The 24,313-nt window shown below is 42.2% G+C and overlaps 1 protein-coding gene across 2 annotated transcripts in view; it reads left to right on the plus strand.

Annotated features, from left to right (window-relative positions):
• Positions 1-24,313, plus strand: part of DOCK5 (dedicator of cytokinesis 5) — a 277,587-nt gene that overhangs the window by 218,273 nt on the left and 35,001 nt on the right. The window contains exons 29-40 of one of the 2 annotated variants that reach the window (XR_006266643.1): positions 854-948; positions 2,548-2,626; positions 3,320-3,420; positions 5,840-5,898; positions 6,205-6,359; positions 7,355-7,440; positions 9,822-9,981; positions 11,618-11,658; positions 12,557-12,647; positions 17,469-17,588; positions 20,853-20,946; positions 22,621-22,725. Coding sequence is in view for 1 of the 2 variants with exons in the window: in XM_043453375.1 (XP_043309310.1) it covers positions 854-948; positions 2,548-2,626; positions 3,320-3,420; positions 5,840-5,898; positions 6,205-6,359; positions 7,355-7,440; positions 9,822-9,981; positions 11,618-11,658; positions 12,557-12,647; positions 17,469-17,588; positions 20,853-20,942; positions 22,621-22,725 (1,182 nt within the window). In the remaining variant the exon portion in view is untranslated. The remainder of the gene's footprint in view (positions 1-853; positions 949-2,547; positions 2,627-3,319; positions 3,421-5,839; positions 5,899-6,204; positions 6,360-7,354; positions 7,441-9,821; positions 9,982-11,617; positions 11,659-12,556; positions 12,648-17,468; positions 17,589-20,852; positions 20,947-22,620; positions 22,726-24,313) is intronic. The other variant, XM_043453375.1, reaches the window with a different exon arrangement.

Consider the following 24,313-nt stretch of genomic DNA (forward strand, 5'->3'; position numbering starts at 1 on the left):
GATGCTTTTGAGGTACGGTAGATCTATTCAGACAACACTTGGCAGTCAAGCACTAACGATATTATGGCTGCAAACTGGGGATCCAGAACCCAAAGGTCTGGATCCTGGCTCTCTGCTTCTTGGTTTCTATGGCCTTAAGCCAGTCGTTTAATTTTTCAATAGTCTATTTTATAATTTATAAAATTTGTGCAGTTTTTTCATCCTTGTCTCCCTCATCAGACTATGTGAAATTGTTAGTCACTCAAATATGTCCGACTCTTTGTGACTCCGTGGACTATAGCCTGCCAGGCTCCTCTTCCATGGGATTGTCCAGGCAAGAATACTGACGTGGGTTGCCATTTCCTTCTCCAGGGGATCTTCCTGACCCAGGGATCGAAACTGGGTCTCCTGCTTTGCAGGCACATTCTTTACCACCTGAGCCACTAGGGAAGCCAGATTGTATGCTGTAAGCATCAAATCATAGGACAGCTCTAAGAATGCTGTATTATATATACACTGTTATATTCAAAATGGATAACCAATAAGGACCTTCTATATAGCACAAGGAACAGTGCTTAATATTTTGTAGTAACCTAAATGAGAAAAGGATTTGAAAAAGACCACGTGTATGTATATGTATAACTGAATCACTTTGCTATACACCTGAAACTAACACAGCATTGTGAATCAGCTGTGCTCCAATATAAAATAAAAAAAACACACCACTGTGTTCTCCCTGTGAAACTTACTCAAAAGATAGACTGTTATGGGACCGTGGCCATCATGTTCCTTCCTTTGCATCAGTGTAATGCAGACCAGGCATATGGTGTATAACCCAGTTTTCCTCCAGCCATTCCTAATCTGTTTTCTGCAGGACTTCCTCATGGAAACTTTTATCATGTTTAAGGATCTAATTGGAAAGAACGTCTACGCTAAAGACTGGATGGTCATGAATATGACACAGAGCAGGTGAGACCGCCCATCGTGGGGCTGGCGGCATTTGAAAACTTGGGTCTGGTAACTAGATTTCCGAGCCTTATGAAACACTGTCTCGTCTCTTTGCCTCAGGTCCATCATCTGTAAAGTCAAGGTCCTCCTGCTTCTATGGTCTTGGTGTATGGCCTCCTGTTCTTGATTTCACCCAGGCTATTTCAGTAGCTCTGACTTGGGCTCTCAACTCTCTTCTTTCTGCTGTTACCTTGTAACTCTCTCATGTTGATCATCAGCTCTGTGCCTGCCCCGTTGTCTCTGACCACCAATCTACCTCCCATTCCTTTAGGCCCTTCTCAAATGCCGTCTCCAAAGGAGTCCATTTTGACCTAGATGTCCTCTTCTCTCCTTTTGATTCCCTACACCTATTTGATACCCCGCTCCTAGAATTTTCCATATTCTTTGTTGGGTCAAGGTTCGATTTACAGGTTGGAAGTGATCCCCACCAAGCTGTAACCTTCTTAAGACCAGGAAGTGTCTCTTTCAAGGCAAAACCTAAGCCAGTGCTTTGCAGTTGCTGGTCTTCAACAAAGACTTGTTGAATTCAAGTCAAATGAACTGAATACAGATACTTAGGGCTTCCCAGGTGGCTCAGTGGTAAAGAATGTGCCTGCCAGTGTAGGAGATGAAGGAGACTCAGTATTGATCCCTGGGTCAGGAAGATCCCGTGGAGTAGGAGATGGCAAGCCCCTCCTGTACGCTTGCCTGGAAAATTCCATGTCTAGAGGAGCCTGGTGTGCTGTATAGTCTAAGGGGTCAAAAAGAGTCAGACACAACTGAGCACGCATGCACAGATACTCAGAGTCAGGATTTTTCAAGAGCTAAATAAAGTAAATTATTATGATAAGCATTAAGTCGCCATGGTCCTGATATCTGGTTAGAAAACACTTCCCAACTTTGTACAGATTAGAGAAACAATTGCATCCAAAGTCCTAGACTTTAAAACACAAGCATCACGATGGAATAGAAAGAGCTCTGGTCTGAGGCTCAGGAGCTGGTCCTCTCAACTGGCTCAATTGTGATGCAGCCTTGAGTGATGCTAGGAGACAGTTCGAGAAACTGGCCTTCACTGTAGACTGTGCTGTTCTTGGTCTCTAAGGATATTGATAGATCTAAAGGTCTTAGGTTAACAAATCCAGGCTTGATTTGTTTTGTTGTTGTTTTCTTTAACATAGAACATGTTAAGTCGTGTCTGACTCTCTTACCCCATAGACTGTAGCCTGTCAGGGTCCTCTGTCCATGGGAATTCCCAGGCAGGGATACTGAGTAGGTAGCCATTTCTTTCTCCAGGGGATCTTCCCAACCCAGGGGTTGAACCCAAGTCTTCTGCATTGGCAGGTGGATTCTTTACCACTGAGCCACCTGGGAAGCCCCAGAAAATGTCTCAAAGAGCATGAAGTTTGCCTTATTTATCCAGCATGTTTTTCTTTGTCCTGCCAGGGTTTTCTTCCGTGCCATAAATCAGTTTGCTGAGGTTCTCACCAGATACCACTGAGCCACCTGGGAAGCCCCAGAAAATGTCTCAAAGAGCATGAAGTTTGCCTTATTTATCCAGCATGTTTTTCTTTGTCCTGCCAGGGTTTTCCTCCGTGCCATAAATCAGTTTGCTGAGGTTCTCACCAGATTCTTCATGGATCAGGCAAGCTTTGAACTTCAGGTAAGCATGCAGTTCACCTAAGGAGTGCCTTCAGTTCTCAGCTGAAGCAAGAGGATAGTTTCATTTTGGAAGACAGATTGCAGACAAGGTTCTGCTTCCGTTACAGGGTACATTTGGTTGGTGATGTGCTTCTGCTGTGTCATGGCCTGTGTTTGTATCTGTGGAACTTTGAAAGTGAAGACACAAGCAGAGGATATTGCATATATATATATACACATGTGTATGTGTGCATATGTACATATGTGTTTATATGTGTATGAAAATTTAGGTTGTTTGCATTTTCTGTTATGTTAAATAACACTTACTTAAATATTTTTTAAATACCCATTTTTATTTTTCCAGGATAAAGTCCTAAAATATTTACTAGTTCAAAAGTTTGGCAAAACACTAGGACTTTTGATAAGTTTTGCCAAACTACCTACTATAAATAGGTACACTTCTTGGCAGCAATTTTCCTTTATCCCAAGAGTAAAGACAACTATAATAGTTTAAATTTTTTTAAAAAAATCTTAGTAAAGTGTTAAAATTTTCAGGGCTGAATCATTGAAACACAAGAGAGAAAAATGTCTTGTGGATATTACTTTTTTTTTTATTAATTTCCAGAGAGTGAATAACTATGTGTCACTGTTTTAGTATGACCCTTATTAATGTTATTTTCCATTTCTTTTCACCCACACAATTAATTTTGAGCAGCTCTGGAACAATTACTTCCATTTGGCAGTAGCATTTCTCACCCATGAGTCCCTTCAGCTTGAAACCTTCTCACAAGCCAAGCGCAACAAAATTGTAAAAAAGTAAGTGTCCTCTTAAACTTGCTTATAATTGGGAAGGGAGTTCTTCCATTTCTATTTGGAGCAGGATTTTTAATACCGCAGAAATTACTGTTCACTGGCTACTCATAGTGTTAGTGACCTTGGTCTTCAAATAATCATTTAATAAACCTCAGATTGCCCCAGATTCACATCTCTTCTCAGGGCCCCATTCATTTTCAAATCAACCATCGCATTCTTAAAGAATCCCTACATGGAGAGGCCCTGAGGCCCTCCCGTTGCCCAGGACAGCTGCCCCTTGCTGACAGTTTATCCAAATTGCAAGCTTAGTGCTGCTCTGACTCATGATTGCGGAGCGGACTCCTTTGGCCCCACTGGTCTATCTCCCAATTGTAGTTACTTCAGCTGAGAAGCCAACACTCACAAATCACTTAAAACTGCCCTCCAGTTTCCTGGCTTAGTATTCAAAATGGACTTGTGTGCAAGTGTGATGAGAGATTTAGGGAAGATTTTCATTGCTTTCATCTCAAGTCTTTTTCAAAGTTCATTGAGAGCCTAGGAACTTAAAGGCTGTGTAATTTAAACAGGTTTAAGAAATTTATCATTTAAATGCTATGATGTTTTAGTTCTGTTTCCCTGCTAGCATGTCTGGGATTCTAGGCAAATTATTTTAGCATCTCTCTAACTCTTCCCTTAAATACTAAAATTGGTATCTAAGAGGTAGAGATTTAGTGATTGCACTTTCAAAGATAAAAGTAAAAACTATTTTGTAGATTTCCTGGTGGGATGGTTATCAAGAGATATTTGATTTTTAAGATGGACACCTTAGTCTTATTCTTTAAAATATCTTAATTTCATTCAGGGATGGATTTGGTTTTGGTTAAATGACCTTGAATAGAATGAGTTGACACCAAATCTGATAAATAAAGTGGCTAGTTAGGATAAATGATTCTTGTTTTGGTCATTTCAGGAAAGTGTGACTATAGGTACAATCCACATAAAAATGTATATGCATACTGGTAAAGATAAGCCTTAGGAAATAAAAGCATTTATATTAAGGTTATAGGAATGTGAATGAGGTTTTTTTCAGGACTTCTTATTTTTAGTAAAAGCATCAACAGTAGTATTAAAAAGCAATAAGAATAGTTACTTATTGTCCGGTATGTGCCAGACTGAACAACACATGCTTATATATTAATAGTAAAATTAGATACTTTTGTTAAAATGGAATAGTAAGAGAAATTTTTCAATATGATTTTTATTCTGACTTTTGAAGGCATTTCCAAAGCAGGGATTTCAAAAAAAAATGTTGGGTGCAGTAGTAACATGAGTAGAAAATGTAGATCTTTGCTGGCAGGGTAGATCATACGTCTGTACTTGCATTTCCTGGGAACAGTCTCCATATCTACTTTTGACCCATCTTATTTCCATTTTCTAAGCCCCCAACCTCTGATATGGCATGTTATGTGGAGCAGTCCCCAGCTTTTATATTCTTTAAAAGATTTCCAGGTGACTCTTAATCATCTCCACCCAAAAATCACTGTCTAGATCAATGTTTCTCTACATTTTTGTCCTCCTTTGTCAACTCCTATAAGAAACCTTTTTATTTTATTTGACTTTTTTTCTCTTTTGTCCATGCCATGCTACATGTGGGATCTTAGTTTCCTGACCAGGGATTGAACCCATGCCCCCTGCATTGGGAGCAGAGTCCCAACCACTGGACCGCCATGGAAGTCCCTGGAACCTTTTTAGAAAATGTTTTCCCAATCACACCCCCCCCCCAATGAAATATTAATACCACCTATATACTAAATATATCTGTTTATGTACTAAATGTATACGTTAATTTATATGTCAAAGCAGTAAGCTTTTTTTTTTTTTTGTCCCCATGGGCCAGTTTTCACCCCTTTGAAGATGTTATCACCCCATTTGAGAATGTATGTCTAGAACTTCCCAATGTGAGCGCTTTAAAGAATGTACTGGTGTGGATAAGGGTTACTCAAATATAAGTATATACAGGCAGCATATTTGTTACACATCATCAGCCACATTACTATGTAAGTCATACCTCATTCATCTTCCTTTTTTTTTTAGTATTTTATTTATTTATTTTTGCTTATGAGCAATCAGAGTGTTTCTCACTCTTCTCCCTTCAGTAAGTGTGTTGATCTCATCTTCTCAGTGGTTTTCGGCACTTACTTTGCCCCACCTTCTGCTGGACCCCGGTCTCTATGTCTGTGTCCCCTCATCTCTATGTGTATCAGTCTTTTGGGGGCTTATTCACATGTCAGCTGCATCTCTTCATGTGACTTTTGCCTCAGTATCTACCTTGATTGCGACCCAGAGGAACACGGGCTGTCTTTACTCCCCTCATCATTGTATCAGTATTATGTGTTCCCGTCTCCACCACACATTTTTTTCTCCTGATTTATGATCTTCCTAGATACGGGGACATGAGGAAGGAGATCGGCTTCAGGATCCGGGACATGTGGTATAACCTGGGTAAGTGCACACCCTGAACACCGCTCCTTGGGCTCCATGCCTCCCACGATGAAGTCTTTTTCATTTTAATGCCTTTTCATTCAATTAAAATTTCATTTTAATTGCGATTGATTTGTCTGGTGTGTCTGGAAGTACAGGTTGACGTTTGGGTCTCTTACGACAATCACGTGTTATCAGAATACAATATTTAGTCACTCACTTCTGAATTGAATTGCTTTACCCACAATTTTTTCTTTTCTTATGGGCCCTGTGTAGCACTTTACTTCTGGTGAAATTGTTTGATATCCTCACTTCCTTTCATTTCAGGTCCCCATAAAATCAAATTCATCCCATCCATGGTGGGTCCCATTCTGGAAGTCACATTAACCCCCGAAGTAGAGCTTCGGAAAGCCACCATCCCTATTTTCTTTGATATGATGCAGTGTGAGTTCAATTTCAGTGGAAACGGCAATTTCCATATGGTAAGGAGTGGTGGATCACCTTACTAGTGCATGTAGAATCCAATTCTTTTTTTTCTAATAGAGAATCAGTAGCCTGAACAGTACAAATCAAAGTTACCTAAAATCTTCTTTAATTTGTAAAGCAGTTAGACATAGAATTGAGATACCCTATCTTTGGTCCTAGAAGCAGTCTTTTTGGTACATGTGTTTCCTAAAGCAGCACGCTTATCTCTGGATCATTAAAATTTGACTTTAGGCATTTTACTCCTATCTCTTGCAACTGTTACAGTGGATTAAGCTTTAGTTTTTGAAGTCTTTAGTTTAGAGACCTTAGTTTGCCTGCTACATTTTTCCTGTACTTCAGTTTTCTTATCTAACAATACATAGTATATTAGTATCAAAAAGAAGATTTTTATAGCTATGAAGCTCCGAAAAAGCAATCCCATTGTAAAGACTTCAACAGGAACCAAAAATAAAATGGAAAGTTAAAACCATTAAGCTATTTTTATATGCATAGTTGAGATAGGAAAATAATATTTAGGCTAGTTTTTTTTCTGCAATTATAAAGCAAAGGACAAAGTTACGCCAGGTTGCTTTAGAAAATTTTGACATGGCCATGGTACATTATTGGGCTTCTCAGGTGTTGCTAGTGGTAAAGAACCCACCTGCCAATGCAGGAGACATAAGAGACCCAGGTTCAGTCCCTGGTTCGGAAGATCCCCTGGAGGAGGACATGGCAAGCCACTCCAGCATTCTTGTCTGAAGAATCCCGTGGACAGAGGAGCCTGGTGGGCTACGGTCCATGGGATCACAGAGAGTCAGACACAACTGAAGCTAGCTAGCTAGCTGGTGCATTATTAATGAGTGATGTGAACTGTGATCTTCCTCTGTGTATATTGAAAAGAGTTCACAATTCAGTAGAAGGGTGGGTCCTAGTATAGAAATGTTGGCCATATGTCTTTCCTGTCCTCTTCTGAGGTTGTGACATTCTCCTGTGAAATTCTGACTGCTTTCAGTTTGAGAATGAGTTGATCACAAAGCTGGACCAGGAAGTAGAAGGGGGCAGAGGAGACGAACAATACAAGGTCCTTCTGGAAAAACTGTGAGTATTTCAGAAACAGAGTCTCTAGCTGACGGCATCATTTAGTGATGGACGAACACAGGCTTCTGCTGCACTTACAGACCAGTTGAGTGGTCTCAGCATCGCTGGGGTCGCCACCACACTGGTTTCCGTGAGGTTCGTGGAGTTGACACCATTCACTGCAGCCATTCATTTATCTGCTGTGAGTCAGATGTTCGTGTTTTCCTGGCTGGCCTGGCCCTCAAGAACAGGGCAGATGGAGGAGAGGGGAGATCAACTGAGTGGTGATATCTTTCCCAGTGTTTGAATTACTGAAGTTTAACAAAAGTGCTAGCTCCTCTAATTATGACTTCAAAACAGTCATTTAAAGGAGAAGGGAAAAACATTTCAAGGTCCCCTTAAAAATACCTTATGCCCTGGAAAGGATGTCTGGGAACACTAGGTACATTGTCAGTCCTTTTCATTTCCCTCCTTCCATTCCTGACTCAACTTGTCCATTCCCTTCTTCTCTGGCACCCTCTGGCACCCTTTGCATGTATGGAATAACAATATAAAGCAGTGTTTTATAAAACAATATATAAACAGTGTTTCAGAACACTCAGATCTAAGATTTCCCTGCTGCTCCAGTGGTTAAGAATCTCCTTACTAATGCAGGGGACACGACTTCGATCCCTAGTCTGGGAAGATCACACATGCCAAGGGGCAACTAAGCCTATGTGCCACAACTGCTTAGCCCATGTGCCTTGAGCCTATCCCCCTCAACAAGAGAAGCCCCCAAAATGAGCTCTCACACCACAACTAGAGAGTAACTAGAGAGTAACCTGCTTGCTGCACCAGAGAAAGCCCCGAACAACTATGAAGATCCAGCACAGGCATAAGTTAATTAATTGATTAAAGAATTAAAAAAAACACTTAGATATTAGAGTTAAAGATTGTGCTTCAAATCCCATTTTTTCCACATACTAGGATTTTGACTTTGTATTTATGTGATGCCTTTTTTTTTTTTTTTTTTTTGGTCATCTACAATAATAGGATCTGTATTTTGGTGAGGATTAAATGAGATGATATATTCACACAGTATCTGTTGGAGAGATCATGCTGGATAAATGTGGGCTGTTCTGGTGTTTGTTACTGTTATTACCTGCAGATTTCCCTAGCATCCTAGGTTCTAACTACCCTAACTGTTCATTTCTTGTATTCTCTGAACTTTTATGATAATGGCTAACTCGGTCAACTGCTGATGGAATATGTGTCTAGATCATTCCGGGATTTACCTGCTTTGGGGAAGTGGTAGGCAATAGACTGAGTTGAGGACAGTGACACCCCCAACTCTATTATTCTTTTTTTCAAAAAATTTTTAAGGAATCAGCACAGAGGATGCTCAGAAATGGAACTGATGACTCATCTGTATTTTGAAGTTCTAGAAGTCTGTCTTATTTTGTTTGTAATGGGTGATAAGAACATTGGTTGATCTTTTCATCCTGTATCCGTTTGGTCTGCCTGTTTGAGTTTCAAACCTCTCAATTGATCACTTCTGCAGTTCTGATCTCATACAGGAATGAAGTGCCGGTTACCCACACATAGAAACACATGCCCACAGTGTTTACAAGTGATAAAACTACACTTTAAAAAAATCCTACAGTTGACTTTTCATGTACAGATCTTGTTTTTCCTTCATTTTTTTTGAATCATGAGTGCAGAAAAATATGACTGCACAAATCTCCGGTGCTCAAGAATAATTTTAGAGTCTGGTCTGGTGCTTTGAACCCACTTTTTGTCCTGTTCACCAAGTTTTCTTCTGTCTAATCTAAGAAGCTCCTATGGAAACTTTGCTCTATTTGGGTCCAGAGGGAGATAATTTAGACCAAAAGTTTAACTTGTTTACTTATTTACACCTGTGTCTTTTTTCCCTGAAAAATAACTTTTATGTGAAAAGCCACATGTCTGGATGTATAGTAGGTTCTTAGGTTCCTCTAGGCTGGGCATTACTCCAAGACTCTCGAGTTCCCTCAGGATGCCTGAGAATAACGACAGGATAAAGATGATCCTTTGAAATGACCAGAGGAATCAGACAGTACATGCAAACCTCTTGGGCAAAAGTTCTCATTTCTGTGGTATAGACAGAAGACAGATAGAAATAGAAGTTCAAAGAAGGGCATCATGGGCTGGGATTCTCAGTGATGGTGGGGCTTGAGCTGCAGACCTAAAGAAAATGCAGAACTTGAGTAACAGCTGAGAGCCTTTTAAATGAAGGCTCCGGGACAGGATAACCTGGAGTCGCATGACGGATGTGTGTCTCTTGGTCCAGCGCCACCTCCTGCCAGGACCTTGGGCAGCACGCACAGGTGGTGCTGGAATGTTGGTGTGGGACAAGGCATTTTGTCTCCACCTCTGCCCCCCAGGCTCCTAGAACATTGCCGGAAACATAAATACCTCTCCAGTTCCGGAGAAGTATTCGCGCTCCTGGTCAGCAGCCTCTTAGAGAATCTCCTGGACTACAGAACCATCATCATGCATGACGAGAGCAAGGAAAACCGCATGAGCTGTACCGTTAACGTGCTGGTACGTACCACATCCCTGGGTCCCCGAGAGGGCAGTGCCGCACGCCCCTGACCGCACAGCTCTAAGTAAATATGGCAGACACGAGGCTCTCCCTTGACCACCTTTCTGAAGTATGTGTCCTGCTGAGTCTAATTGGAATGGCCAAGGGAATCCCTGCCAGTCCGTGGTTAGTACTCAGCACCTTCACTGCTGTGGGTGCGGGTTCAGTGCCTGGTTTGGGAACGAAGATCCTGCAAGCTATCCCAAGTGGCCAAAAAAAGATAATTGGAATGGCCAACTCAGCTTTGAACTCACAGATAACAACTGCCTCAGACCCTGAGGATACATATAGAAACAGGAATGGAAAATGCAACATAAGCTTTTGACTCAGCTCTCTTACAGAAGGCAGAGAAACAGTTTGAGCATGGCCTTTTTTTATGTGATTGCTTTTTTGTTGAAAGTATCAGACACAGATGAACATGCATTAGAAATGATATACCATGAGTAGAGAATTAGTCCTTAAAATCCTCAAAGAGGTAGAACCCCGTGTTCTTGCCTTTTCCTAAAGAATTATAACTGGGACCAAAGACCTCAGAGATTTAGCAGCCATGGTCTCCTCTGCTTAATATAAACAAAACACCTACCATTTCTGACTCCCTAAGAAAACAGAGTATCAAGTGATTTGGGAATTATGATCTGTTGTGTACTCACCTCAATTTCCCTCACATTGGTCTTAAAAAAAATTCTTCAACTTTTCTTTTTATAAACTGAAACTTTTCCTGAGTCTTCCCTGGGGTCCAGTGGTTAGGACTCTGTGCTTCCAATGCAGAGGCCGCGGGTTCTATCCCTGGTCGGGGAAGTAGAATCCCACATACCACATTGTTGTCATTCAGATGCTCAGTTGTGTCTGACTCTTTGCGACCCCATGGACTGCAGCACACCAGGCGTCACTGATCTTTACCATCTCCCGGAGCTTGATCAAACTCATGTCCATTGATTCAGTGATGTCATCCAACCATCGCGTCCTCTGTCATCCCCTTCTCCTCCTGCCTTCAATCTTTCCCAGCATCAGGGTCTTTTCAAATGAGTCAGCTCTTCACATCAGGTGACCAAAGTATTGGAGCTTCAGCCTGAGCATCAGTCCCTCCATGAATATTCAAGATTGATTTCCTTTAGGATTGACTGGTTTGATCTGCTTGCAGTCCAAGAGACTCTCAAGAATGTTTCTAGGACACCAGTTCAAAAGCATCAATTCTTCAGCACTCAGCCGCCTTTATGGTCCAACTCTCAACATCTATACATGACTACTGGAAAAACCATAGCTTTGACTATATGGACCTTTGTTGGCAAAGTAATGTCTCTGCTTTTTAATATGCTATCTAGGTTTGTCATAGCTTTTCTTTCAAGGAGCAAGCATCTTTTAATTTCATGGCTGCAGTCACCATCTGCAGTGATACAGTATGGCCAAAAAAAGAAACCCAAAAGAAACCACCACCGTTTCCTTATTTTGTGGGTGTATTCGTTAAAGGGAAAGAACAAAGTCTTTGGAAAAATGACACTGTTGAAAAGTACAGCTAGCGGTTTGGCTATTTTTGTGGCAAGCTCATCAGTAATTGATTTACAATTTTATTTTGTGTCTTTTTTTTTTTCTTTGTAGAATTTTTACAAAGAAAAGAAGAGAGAGGACATCTATATAAGGTAAGCCTAAGGAAATTTTTGCTCTTGCTGTTTATATCATGGATTTATTAATTACTTTTCAAGCAATGATAAACCAGAACACCATCCTTGCTGCTTCGAGAGACACCAGATAGTATGTGATGTGTTCCCATCCTCCTGAAAAGGTAAACTCTTTAGATCAATACACGAGGAAGTGCGGGGCAAGGATTGCGTCGGGGAGGATGGAGGACACTCCAGCCAGCTAACCAGGCAAAGACCTGAAATTCACCCTCTGTCAAGGACTGTTAGCCCTGGGTTCAGGGAGCCCTGAGCAAACTTGGATGTAGAGCATGTGCATTTTCCTGGGGAAAGATTCCTTAGTTCTCATGAGCTTCCTAAAGAGGTCTGGGACATGAAAAACAAATTTAAACACTACTACCTTAAACGAAGAATACCAAGTAGAACAAATGGACTAGGAAAGATAGGAAGCAGCACAAAGACTTAAAGCAGGGGTCCTCAACCCCCTGTGAAGAGCTGAACTATGCAGCAGGGGATGAGCGGCGGGCCAGTGAATGAAGCTCCATGTGTATTTACGGTGGCACCCCGTCGCTCCCATTACTGCCCGAGCTCTGCCTCCGTCAGATCAGCACAGGCATCTGATTCTCATAGGAGCCTGACCCTTATTATGAACTGCGCAAGTGGCGGATCTAGATTGCAGACTCCTCATCAGAATCACCTGAAACCACTGCCCCCCCCTCACTCCCCGTCGGTGGAAAAAATTGTTTTCCATGAAACTGGTCCTTGGTGCCAAAAAAGTTGGGGGCTGCTGCCTTACGGGATTAGGAAGTAACTGTTCCCGCCACCTGGCTGGCTGTGGCATGGGCCCAGCGTGCCGTCAGCTCCCCGGCGGCAGAACGCCTGCTTTCCCCCTCCCGACCAGGTACCTGTACAAGCTGCGGGACCTGCACCGGGACTGCGAGAACTACACGGAGGCGGCCTGCACGCTCCTCCTGCACGCCGAGCTCCTGCAGGTGAGCGGGCCGGGGGGCTGCCAGCGCCCAGCCCTGGGGACCGCCTCACGGCATGTCCTGACTGTGCTGGCAACAACTCCTCTTCAGGGAGGACTCGCTTATCTTAGAGTATTTGTATACCTTCTACATAGGCAGAGCTATTTAGACCAAGGTTGGGAAAATGTCCATTGTTATTTATTTACTTATTTACTTGCTTTTAAGTTTATTTTGTGAAGTCTAGTTGATCAATAGTATTGTGTTGATTTCTCCTGTACAGCAAACTGCTTTCAGTTCAGTCGCTCAGTCGTGTCCAATTCTTTGTGACCCCGTGGACTGCAGCACGCCAGGCTTCCCTGTCCATCACCAGCTCCCAGAGCTTACTCAAACTCATGTCCATTGAGTCGGTGATGGCATCCAACCATCTCATCCTCTGTCGTCCCCTTCTCCTCCCGCCTTCAATCTTTCCCAGCATCAGGGTCTTTTCTAATGAGTCAGTTCTTCCAATCAAGTGGCCAAAGTATTGGAGTTTCAGCTTCAGCATCAGTCCTTCCAATGAATATTCAGGACTGATTTCCTTTAGGATGGACTACTTGGATCTCCTTGCTGTCCAAGGGACACTTAGGAGTCTTCTCCAACACCACAGTTCAAAAGCATCAATTCGTTAGTGCTCAGCTTTCTTTATAGTCCAACTCTCACATCGATACATGACTACTGGAAAAACCAAGTCTTTGACTAGATGGACCTTTGTTGGCAAAGTGTTGGACCTTTGTTGAACTTTGTTGGCAAAGTAATGTCTCTGCTTTTAAATAAGCTGTTTTGTTTGGTCATTACTTTTCTTCCAAGGAGCAAGCGTCTTTTAATTTCATGGCTGCAGTCACCATCTGCAGTGATTTTGGAGCCCAAAAAAATAAAATGTCTGTCACTGTTTCCATTGTTTCCTCATCTATTTGCCATGAAGTGATGGGACCAGATGCCATGATCTTAGTTTTCTGATTGTTGAGTTTTAAGCCAACTTTTTCACTCTCCTCTTTCACTTTCTTCAAGAGACTCTTTAGTTCTTCTTTGCTTTCTGCCATAAGTGTGGTATCATCTGCATATCTGAGGTTATTGATATTTCTCCTGGCAATCTTGAATCCAGCTTGTGCTTCTTCGAGCCCAGCATTTTTCATGATGTACTCTGCATATAAGTTAAATAAGCAGGGTGACAATATACAGCCTTGACATACTGCTTTTCCATTTTGGTACCGTGAAACCAGTCTGTTGTTCCATGTCCAGTTCTGTTGCTTCTTGTGATTTAGTTATACATTTATTTATATACATGTATATATGTACATATATATACACCCACACACTCACATTTACATATATATACACACACTTTCTTTTTCATATTTGTTTCCATTCTGGTTTATCATAGGATATTAAATATAACTCCCTTCTCTCTATAATAAGACCTTGTTGTTTTTCCATCCTATATACAATAGTTTTCATCTGCTAATCCCTAGCTCACAATCCATCCCTCCCCTACTCTTCTTCACCCTTAGCAACCATACCCTTGTTCTCTCTGTAAGTCTCTTTCTGTTTCATAGATATGTTCATCTGTGTTGTATTTTAAATTCCACATATAAACAACATCATATAGTATTTGTCTTTCTCTTCCTGACTTACTTCACATAGCATGATAATCTCTAGGATCATCCATGTTGCTGCAAATGGTTTTATTTCATTCTTTTTTATGGCTGAGTAGTATTCCACTATATATCCATATCGTATCATCTTGATTCATCAGTTGACATTTCCATGTCTTGGCTATTGTTTATGATGCTGCTGTGAACATAGAAGGTGGGTATAATTTATTTAAAATTCCTTAGGAAGCAGAGCACACCTTTCAGGCTGCTAATACACTCTAATTTCTAAAATGCACATTGATCCGTATGTTTTTAAAAATATGTAAAACTGCAGAGAAGTGACTTGTAAATAAATACAGAACTGTAGAAGTACTTTCCTACTTACCTGTCTCACTGATAAACTATAGTGTGCTGTGGATATAAATACATCTCTCCATCATCAATCTCGAATAATTATTTCCAGCTCTGACAGCTCCTCCAGCTTCAGATTCTGTATAAACTGTTCTGTCAACATCAGTCTCTGAATGACTAATAGACACCTTAAACTTGAGCACAAGCTGTTTCCTCCACTGTCTTTCTGGGTTCGTCCCTTCCTCTCCTTTCTCCCCATTTCACTAAAGGGCACCACCATCTAATAAAAGATACTGGTCATCATCTTTTACTCACATGGTCCCACATTCTCCACAGGTAAGAGTCATGGACCCTTTGTCCAAAACTTGCCCTCACTTTATCCACTTTTCTTTCTTTTTAAAAATTTTTGAATTTTATTTATCTGTCTGTTTTTGGCTGTGCTGGGTCTTCAATGCTGCACAGACTTTTCTCTGCTTGTGGCGAGCAGGGGCCACTCTGGTTGCCGTACACTGGCTTCTTGTTGCAGAGGCTTCCTTTGTCATGGAGCATGGGCTCTGGGGTGCACAGGCTTCAGTGGTTGCCGCTCCCAGGCTCTAGAGCACGGGCTCAGCAGTTGGTGGCATATGGGCTTACTTGCTCTGAGGCACGTGAGATCTTCCTGGATCAGAGATTGAACCTGTGTCTCCTGAATTGGTAGGTGGACTGTTTACCACTGAGCCAACAGGAAAGCCATCTTTTCTTTTTAATTGAGAAAATGTATGTGACAGTCTTAAATCTCCAGGAGTTATTTATCTGTTAGTTGCAAGTTTATACCCTTAAACAATCTTTCTCCTATTTCCCATCTGCCAGCCCCTGGTAACCACCATTCTACTCTCTGTTTTTATAAGTCTAGATTTTTCTGATGCCATATATACATGATATCCTGCAGTGTTTGTCTTTCTCTGATTTATTTCACTTTGTATAATGCCCTTAAGGTCCATCCATGTTGTTGCAGATGGCAGGATTTCCTTCTTTCTCATGGTGAAGCACTATTCCATGGTGTGTATAAGCCACATTTGTGTTCATTCATCCATTGATGGACACTTAAGTTGTACTGTGGCTCCCGTGAGTAATGCTGCCCTGAACGTGGGGGTGCAGAGGTCTCTTCCACACTCCCCACCCTATCCATTTTTCTTTATCTCCATTGCTGCTATCCTGGTCCAAATTTCCATTTTTAGCCTCCTCCTACATCTCCCTGCCTCCAGTTTTGTCCCTAGCAATTAGTTTTCTTACACAGTTTCAATTTGGTTTTATACCTAAAGAATGCATGTACATTGTTCTAAGGTTTGGAATTAAAAACTGACGTCTTCTGCTTGACAGCTTCCCCAAGTCAGCCATTCACAGTTGATCTCCATGTCTGGGGCACCAGGAAACCTGCTGGGTTACGGGGAAGCTTGTTGCCTGGGGATCAGACACTGCAGTGTCTGTGCTGCCCTGCGGCTGTGGGACTTCCCTTTGGGTTATGGACTCTAGAGCACACAGGCTCAGCAGTTGCAGTGTGCAGACTTGATTGTTCTGTGGTACATGGGCTCTTAGTTCCCCAACCAGGGATTGAACCGGCGTCCCTTGCATCAGAAGGCAGATTCTTAACCATTGGACCACGAGGGAAGTCCCAGTGACTGTAGATCTCTTCATTTTTGCTGCTCAGAAAGTTACACTCCTATCCTGGTGTAAGGTGGCACGTGTGGATGCCACTTCTTCCCCCATACTCAATAAGGATATTGCTCATGAAGTTCAGTTTCATCATTGGTATGAGATCTCATCTTTATCATGTACTGAATCGCTATATGGAGAGTCAAGGGAACCTCTTTATAGATTTTATGTATTTTGCATGGGTGTCTGTTGGATAATGCACCAGAACCACACTGTTTTAATTATCAATTCTTTACAGCATGTTTTATGACCTGGTAGTTACTCTTTATTCCTCTTCTTTTTCAGAGTTTTCCACCTTATTCCTTTCTGTTTATCTTTGCATATGGACTTTGGAATCATGAAATTTAAAAATTAATTTAGGGAGAATTTCCATGATTATGAAATAGCACTTTCTTATCCAAAAGCATGGTATGACTTTCCATTTGTTCAGATCTGCTTTTGTGCCTTCCCATGGTGTGTTAACCTTTTCTGTGTAGATGTTATGTTAAATCTCTAGATATCTTCTCTTTCTAAGGTAATTATGATAAAATAAATATAATGTAAAGTTTACTACTCTACACGTGTATAAGTACAGTTGAGTGGCATTAAGTACATTTGCATGATTGCACCTGAATATCCAGTCATTTTGAATTTATTCTTATTGGTATCTTTTCTTCCATTATCTTAATTATCTCTAAATTATTTCCAAATATGTTATTTTTTATCCCACTACTTAATTCTCTCATCAGTTGTGGTAGGTGTTTAGTAGGCACCTTTGTGAAAAGATTGATTATGAAGAATACAATTATTGCTTTCACATGAGAGGTTTTTTTTAACCCCCTTTTCTTCATTTTTATGCTTTGATATCTTTCTTTTACCTGGGTGTATGAATGGTGACCTCCAGCAAGACCACAGTCATGCTGGTTGGCAGCCTCACCTCATTCCTGACCCTCATGGAATGCCTTCAGTATTTGTCCATTTGGCATGACACTTGTTTGTTTTGAAGCTGCTATGTGCGTATGTGTATGCAATTTTTGTGTTTAGTAAATCATTGAAAACATGGATGAATCAGATATGTACAAATATTTCTGTGAATGTTTTCAGTTGAATATTTGTTTGCATTCATCCCCTTTAATTAACTAAATGAACTGTGCTGCATTCATCTCTTGTGTTGCCTTTGTGTGTTTTCCAGTGGTCTGACAAGCCCTGTGTACCCCATTTGCTTCAGAGGGACAGTTACTACGTGTACACCCAGCAAGAGCTTAAAGAGAAGCTATATCAAGAAATCATATCATATTTTGACAAAGGCAAGGTCAGTGTTGGGGGGGGGTTGTTTTTGTATGAGGGCAAAGGGGGAAATGACTGCCACGCTTACTACGCTACAGTTCTGATCTGTACCAGCCAGAGTTAGTGCAGGGCCCACAGGCTAAGGGCACAGCTTCCAACAAGTCAGCCCAGACTTCAGCTGCAAGTGCAGGAGTCCCCATGCCACCCACAAATCACATGGATGTTGGTTCTGGCAAGGCCAGTCCCCACTCTCAGACTGTCTACGTGCCTACCATAAGTCACCTCATTAGTATCAATTCCCATGTCTCCTGAGGGGTCCATTGTAAACACCAAAGATACTTCTGTCACTGGGGAGATTCAAGAGTTTAGAAGCTCCTTCCCAGGAACTCAAGTCAAAAACCAGACAAATTCTTTATTATGCAGCAGTGACCCCAAACTTACTCTTTACTGTTCCCATGTGTATCTTTGAATTCAAAGGGGGCTGGATATTTTTAATGGGTGAGAAAATGAGTAGATAAATTAAGGTAAGAAAGTGTGAGTCACTCAGTTATGTTCGACTCTTTGCAACCACGTGGACTATAGCTCTCCAGGCTCCTCTGTCCATGAAATTCTCCAGGCAAGAATCCTGGAGTGGGTTGCATTCCCTTCCCCAGGCAATCTTGCTGACCAGGGATTGAACCCCAGTCTCCTGAGCTGCGGGCAGATTCTTTGCCTCTGAGCCACCAGGGCAGCCCAAGGTAAGATAGGCAATAAATAAGGATCAGTTATGTGGAGGACACTTAATGTAATGGAGAATACAGGGAATAACAGCCCAGAGCCCCACTCTCATAGCCATAATTGTACCTTTTAAATACTGCTGAAGGCCAGGAGCTGGTACCATCACTGTCAGTGCGTTCTTAAGACGTTGTTGGCTAACACCTGGGGCATTTTCCGTCCCTAGGTCACTGCCTGCCTCACGCTGTAGACTGCACATAACAAGCAACTTACATCCCACAAGGGAAAGTAAACATGTAAACAGGGCCACCAAGTCATGGAATCTCTGATCATCTGGAGAAAACATGTCCAGCTAGAAGGCTTTTAAATTTAAAATTGAAAAAAAAGAAAATGCTTAGGTAGTGGGAGAGGAAAACGCTATCAAAACAAAAAGGATTTCAAGATTTGAGTCTTCTTAAGAGCCTGCCACTTTCAGCCACCACTGTTTTACCAGTGGAACCTGTTGACCAAATAAATAGGTCAAATAAATATAATGATAAAATAACTACCACCTGTTTAGTGCAAGTTAAACTATTTTGGGTGATTTCCAGACTGTTTCTAATTTAATTCTTGCTCTAACCCTGTAATATCGATCCTGTCTCTGTTTTACAGATAAAGAACTTGAGGTGCACAGAACAAGTGTATTTGCTCAGACTTTGTGGTCTCTGCACTCCTTTACTCTCTTAAAAATCACTGAAGAACCCCAAGAGCTTTTGTTCATGTGGGCTATGTCCATTAATGGTTATATTGTTAGAAATTAAAACAAAATTTTTAAATATTTTTTCTTTTAACAACAATAATAAGCTTATTACCTGTTAATATAAATCATATCCATTTATGAACAATGACCATATTGTCCAAAAAAGTAAGTGATAGGACATTTTTGCAAATCTCTTTATCATCTGGCTCCATAGAAACAGCAGGATTCGAATATCCGCCTTGACATCCAATCTGTTGTGACATCACATGTCCTGTAGCCACTGGGAAACTCCACTGTAGACTCATAAGGGAATGACCATTGAAAAAAGGCAAATAGGGACTTCCTGGTGGTCCAGTGGCTAAGATTCCATGTTCCCAATGCAGAGGCTACAGGTTCACTCCTTGGTCAGGGAACTAAACCCCACATGCGCAACTGAAGATTCTGCATGCCACAACTAAAACCCAATGCAGACAAATACATAAACATTTAAAAGAAAAGAAAAAAAGGCAAATAGTATTTGTTTTAAGAAGATGGTTTTGACCTCCTGGATCCCATGAAAGAGTCCTGGGGACTCCCAGAGACCAGGCAGGGACCACACTTTGAGAGCCTCTCTGCTAGGCTGTCTCCCCCTCTCTCTCATAGCTCGGCATTTGGCGAATAAGGAGCAAACTGGGCCCCATGGTACTGTTGACTGGCCTCCTGCATCAGTTCTAGCTGAGATGGAATGGTCTCCATTTGGCACATTTCAGAGCCTTTTGAGTGATCCAGGCCCAGAGATTTCAGAAGGGACAAATTTGGCAAATGATGACATTAGAAGATGTCGTTTTAAAGCGTTGTACAACACTGTGAACTGCACATACAGTCCTTCAGCAGCCAGAAGCAATGGACCATAGTGCCTGGTTAAGACTGAAATAGGACATGTCCAGATGCTGTGTTATTAATAGTATCCAGCTGAGAGGCATTTTATGAAAAACCAAAGTGAACACAGGCTCATCAATCTGGGATACTAGCCTCAGATGCCAAGTATGTGCATTTGGCTGTGACTTGCTTGGTCATAAGTGCTCTAAGGCAGGGGTCCCCAACCTGTGTGACCTAATACCTGATGATCTGAAGTGGAGCTGATGTAATAAATAATAGAAATAAAGTGCACAAGAAATGTAATACATTTGAATAATCCCAAAACCAACCCCTTCCCCAGTCGATGAAAAAATTATCTTCCACAAAACCAGCTCCTGGTGCCAAAAAGGTTGGGGATCACTTTTCTAAGGCATTTCCTAAAGCTGTCTTTGACCAAGTAGGTAGTTTAGTTATAAATAGCAAATCAGTGCCCTGAATTGGAGAAGTAGTTTCCCAAATTCCACACAACAGTACAGTCAGACTTTCATACCCCTGCCTCCTCCCAAACAGCCTAACTCAGAAGAAACACACATGCATAGGCCCAGAACCAGAGCCCACGCCTATTTCCTTTCCCCTCCAACAAGACTTCCATGCGCCCAAGACCTAAGCTTCAAAACTGGTTCCCCCCACTTTCAGTGGTCTTCAGTGCTCTGTTCTTTCAACTAAGTATGGCTCTTTGGGGGGTCATATGATGTTCTTCATGTTCTTGCGAGCAGAACAGAAAATGCCCCCTGGCAGAGCAGCCAAGGTATGGTGGATGTATGATGTCAGAAACCAGGGTTCATTGATCCTGGCAGCGAGGCATATGGGGAAATATCCACTGAATCTGAACCCACCTGACTCCTTGGTCACGGCCCAGTGACTCTGCAATGGCTTCTGCTGCTGGATCAATGACTGCTTTGTTCTCCACTTGTAACCCTCCTTTTCTTTTTCCTGAAGATGTGGGAGAAGGCAATCAAGCTGAGCAAAGAGTTGGCGGAGACGTACGAGAGCAAAGTTTTTGACTATGAGGGCCTGGGCGATCTCCTGGTGAGTCTGGATCAGAAGATGTCTTTCCTCCTGCAGAGGAGCTGAGCATAGTGGTCATGAAAATGGTGTTACAAGTGCAAGAAAGTCACACAAATGATGTTTTCTGTGAGGGGAAAGTACATCTTGCTTGGATTAAAGATGAAAAAAGATGAGATCTAAAAGCTATCATCAGTATTTCTCCAGAGTATCCTTAACAGGGGGCTCAGGACCCCTGTCTGCAGCCCTATCTGCTGTGTGCCTTTTGCTGCTCCGTGGACCCTTCATGTCCCTAGTCGAGCTTCCCTTTCCCCTCTCGGTTACTCTGCCTTCCATGAAGACTGTCCATGCTTCCGGTGTCTTCTGACATCTTCTGTTCATAGAATTACTTGTCCTGTGGTCCGCATCCTCAGAGCTGTGAACCTTTTCCATGCTCAGTAGGAGGCCAACACAATATGACATTGGGTTATTTTTAGTAGAAGGGTCACAAAAGGTCAGGTCACCCACTGTCATGTAAAAATTTGAGGAGATAATTGTCAAGATCATTTTGAAAAATATTTGTCAGTGTATGTGGTACCTGTGCCTGCCATCATGCAAAAAGTCACATAGGAATTACAGAAACTAAATTAAGCTCAAGTGTGAGTAACGTTACATGTTAACTTTCTAAGAAAACATTGTGATAGAAACCTTTTACGGAGGTAGTGTAGTAATACAGTGATGCTAACACCATTGTGTATGTGGGGGGTGGGGGGTGGTACCGCTGTCCAAGTCCCCAGGTCTGGCTACCTATTTTGCTTCCTTTAAACCTGATGCTGGGGACTTCCCTGCTGGTCCAATAGTTAAGACTCCACACTTCCAGTGCAGGGGACGCTGGTTCCATCCCTGGTCAGGGAGCTAAGATCCCACATGCCATGTGGTATGGCCAAAAAATTTAAAAAAAAATTTTTTTTTTAAAGCTGACCATGTACCCACTGGCCAGAAAGCCTCTCTCCAGGGGAGAAGTTAAGAATGACATCAGATATTGAAAAACAGAACATCATCACCACCTTCTGGGTACTTGTAGCTGAACCAAGGGCTTGATTCTAAACCACCTGTGTGAACTGGAAGGTTCTCTCTTTCCTCCTGTGTCTCTGTTCCAGTGTAACCACCCACCTGAATCCCAAAATGTGCTTCTTAACCTTTTAGGGGTCCTGAACCCCTTTAAGCAACTGGTGAAAGCAAAACCCTGCTTTGCCCACAGATGAAATACACGTTTGTCCTTCTGCGTATAACAGCAAGGAATCCCAGGGCTTCCCAGGTGGCAGAGACTCCACCTGCCAACGCAGGAGACGTGATTTCGATCCCTGGGTCGGAAAGATCCTGTGGAGGAGTAAATGGCAACCCACTTCAGGATTCTTGCCTGGGGAATCCTATGGACAGAGGAGCCTGGCGAGCTACAGTCCATTGGAGTCACAAAGAGGCGGACACGACTGAGCACACATCGCAGGGATTCCCAGGCCCTCTTAGGACCATTCATGGACACAGGCCCAAAACCCCCGATCCAGCAGAAGGACAAGTGTTTGGCTCACAAGATGTTTTCCAAAAACCTTTCATTTCTCTGTTTTACATAGGAAACAACAAAGCGAAGAGCCTGAACTTTTTTTTTTTACCTCTGACGATGCTCTTGTAACCTCCCCATGAAATGTCTTGTTTTGTCTTCCAGAAAAAAAGAGCCTCGTTTTATGAGAACATCATTAAGGCCATGAGGCCTCAGCCCGAGTACTTTGCTGTTGGCTACTACGGACAGGGCTTCCCTTCTTTCCTGCGGGTAAGAAGCGCGCGGGTGGTCTCCCTGGCCATTGAGCCATGCAGTTGGAGGAGGGAAGGCCTTCATCTCTTTTCCAGATGGGTCTAGTGTGTTAGCAGCTGGAGCCCTGTGTTCTCACTGTGGGCGGTCGGGGAGGAAAACCACTTCCTGAGCGGCTGGTCTCTTCACCCCCGACTGCCTTTGGTATTCTGGCAGCTCTTTTGCAAAATGACTTTTCCCAGGTGGAGTGAAAAAAGGAAAAACAGAACCATCTTCTCTGCTGGTCTGCCACTGCGGGTCAGGCTGGGGGAAGGTGTGGATTGATGTATCTCATTGTTTATTTGATTTCCAGCCAGGGCTAGTTTGAAAACAAATATTCCCCAGGACAAGACTGCAAAAGTTGCACAAAAATAAAACCAGTTTTGTTGTAATAGTGAGAAGGACCACGTTAATCTTCCTTCTCAGAAACTTTTTATCATGCGATACTGATTTTACAATCTCAAAAACAAACCTAAAAAAAAAAAGCTGCTTATTTTCTCGCACAGAAAAGAAGCCCCTTTTAGTGCTGAGCTATGTTTTAAATATATATTGGCCATCTTTCTTCCCCTAATTTAAAAAGACAAAGTGGAAAGGAAAATACATTCCTTACAGTGTCTAATAAGGAAATAGTTCATTCATTCATTCAGTAGCTATGTGGCAAGAACCTACTGCGTGCCACTCCAGTATTTCTGCCTGCAAAATCCCAGGGACAGAGAAGCCTGACAGGCTACAGTCCTCGGGGTGGCGAATAAGTCAGGCTCGACTTAGCGACTAAACAACTACAGTCTGTGCCAGACATTAGAGATACAGTGCTGATTACAATCAGATGTGGTCCTTGCTCTCATGAACTTACACCCTAATGGCTGAGTTGTTAATTAAATAACCACACAAATGAATATAAAATTCAAACTGACCAAGACAGGTATTCTGTACTAGACGGGCTGGTTAAGCAAGTAGTGTGTATACACAAGTCAGATAAAAACCTATGTTGACATGAAAATGGTTCATGATTGTTCATAATCACTAAAGATTAGATACAGCCCAGAAGTCCCTGAGCTGCTGCTGAAGGGATCAACAAAGTGAGGGATAGCCATGCGGTAGAATACTGCTGAAGAAAGAAAAGGAGTAAGCTCCTGATATGCACACCACGGGGATGAATCTCAGATGCATTGTGCTGAGTAAAAGCAGTTTGACCTTAAAACCTACATATTCTGTGATTTTATTTATATGGCATTTTGACAAAGTCAGTACTTTCTCAAGGGGTAGAAAACAGATCAGTGGTTATCTGGTAATTGGAGCCAGGGGGAAGTTTGACCTACAGGGAAACACAGGGAAATGTTTGATGGTGATGAAACCATTCCGTATCCTAACTGTAGTTGTGGTTATGTCTGTCACAACCGGCAGACTTTTATACTAAGGGGGTAGATTTTACTGTGTCAGTTATACCTACTTTTTTATGAGTCAGGAAAGATTTCCCAGAAAACTTCTGCTTCAGCTGTGATTTGAAAGATGAACTGGGAGTTAAGGAGGTGACGGGGTGAGAAAAAGCATTCCAGGCAGAGGAAGGAGC

The sequence above is a fragment of the Cervus canadensis genome, chromosome 30 (assembly GCF_019320065.1).
Source record: "Cervus canadensis isolate Bull #8, Minnesota chromosome 30, ASM1932006v1, whole genome shotgun sequence".
Classification (NCBI taxonomy): domain Eukaryota; kingdom Metazoa; phylum Chordata; class Mammalia; order Artiodactyla; family Cervidae; genus Cervus; species Cervus canadensis.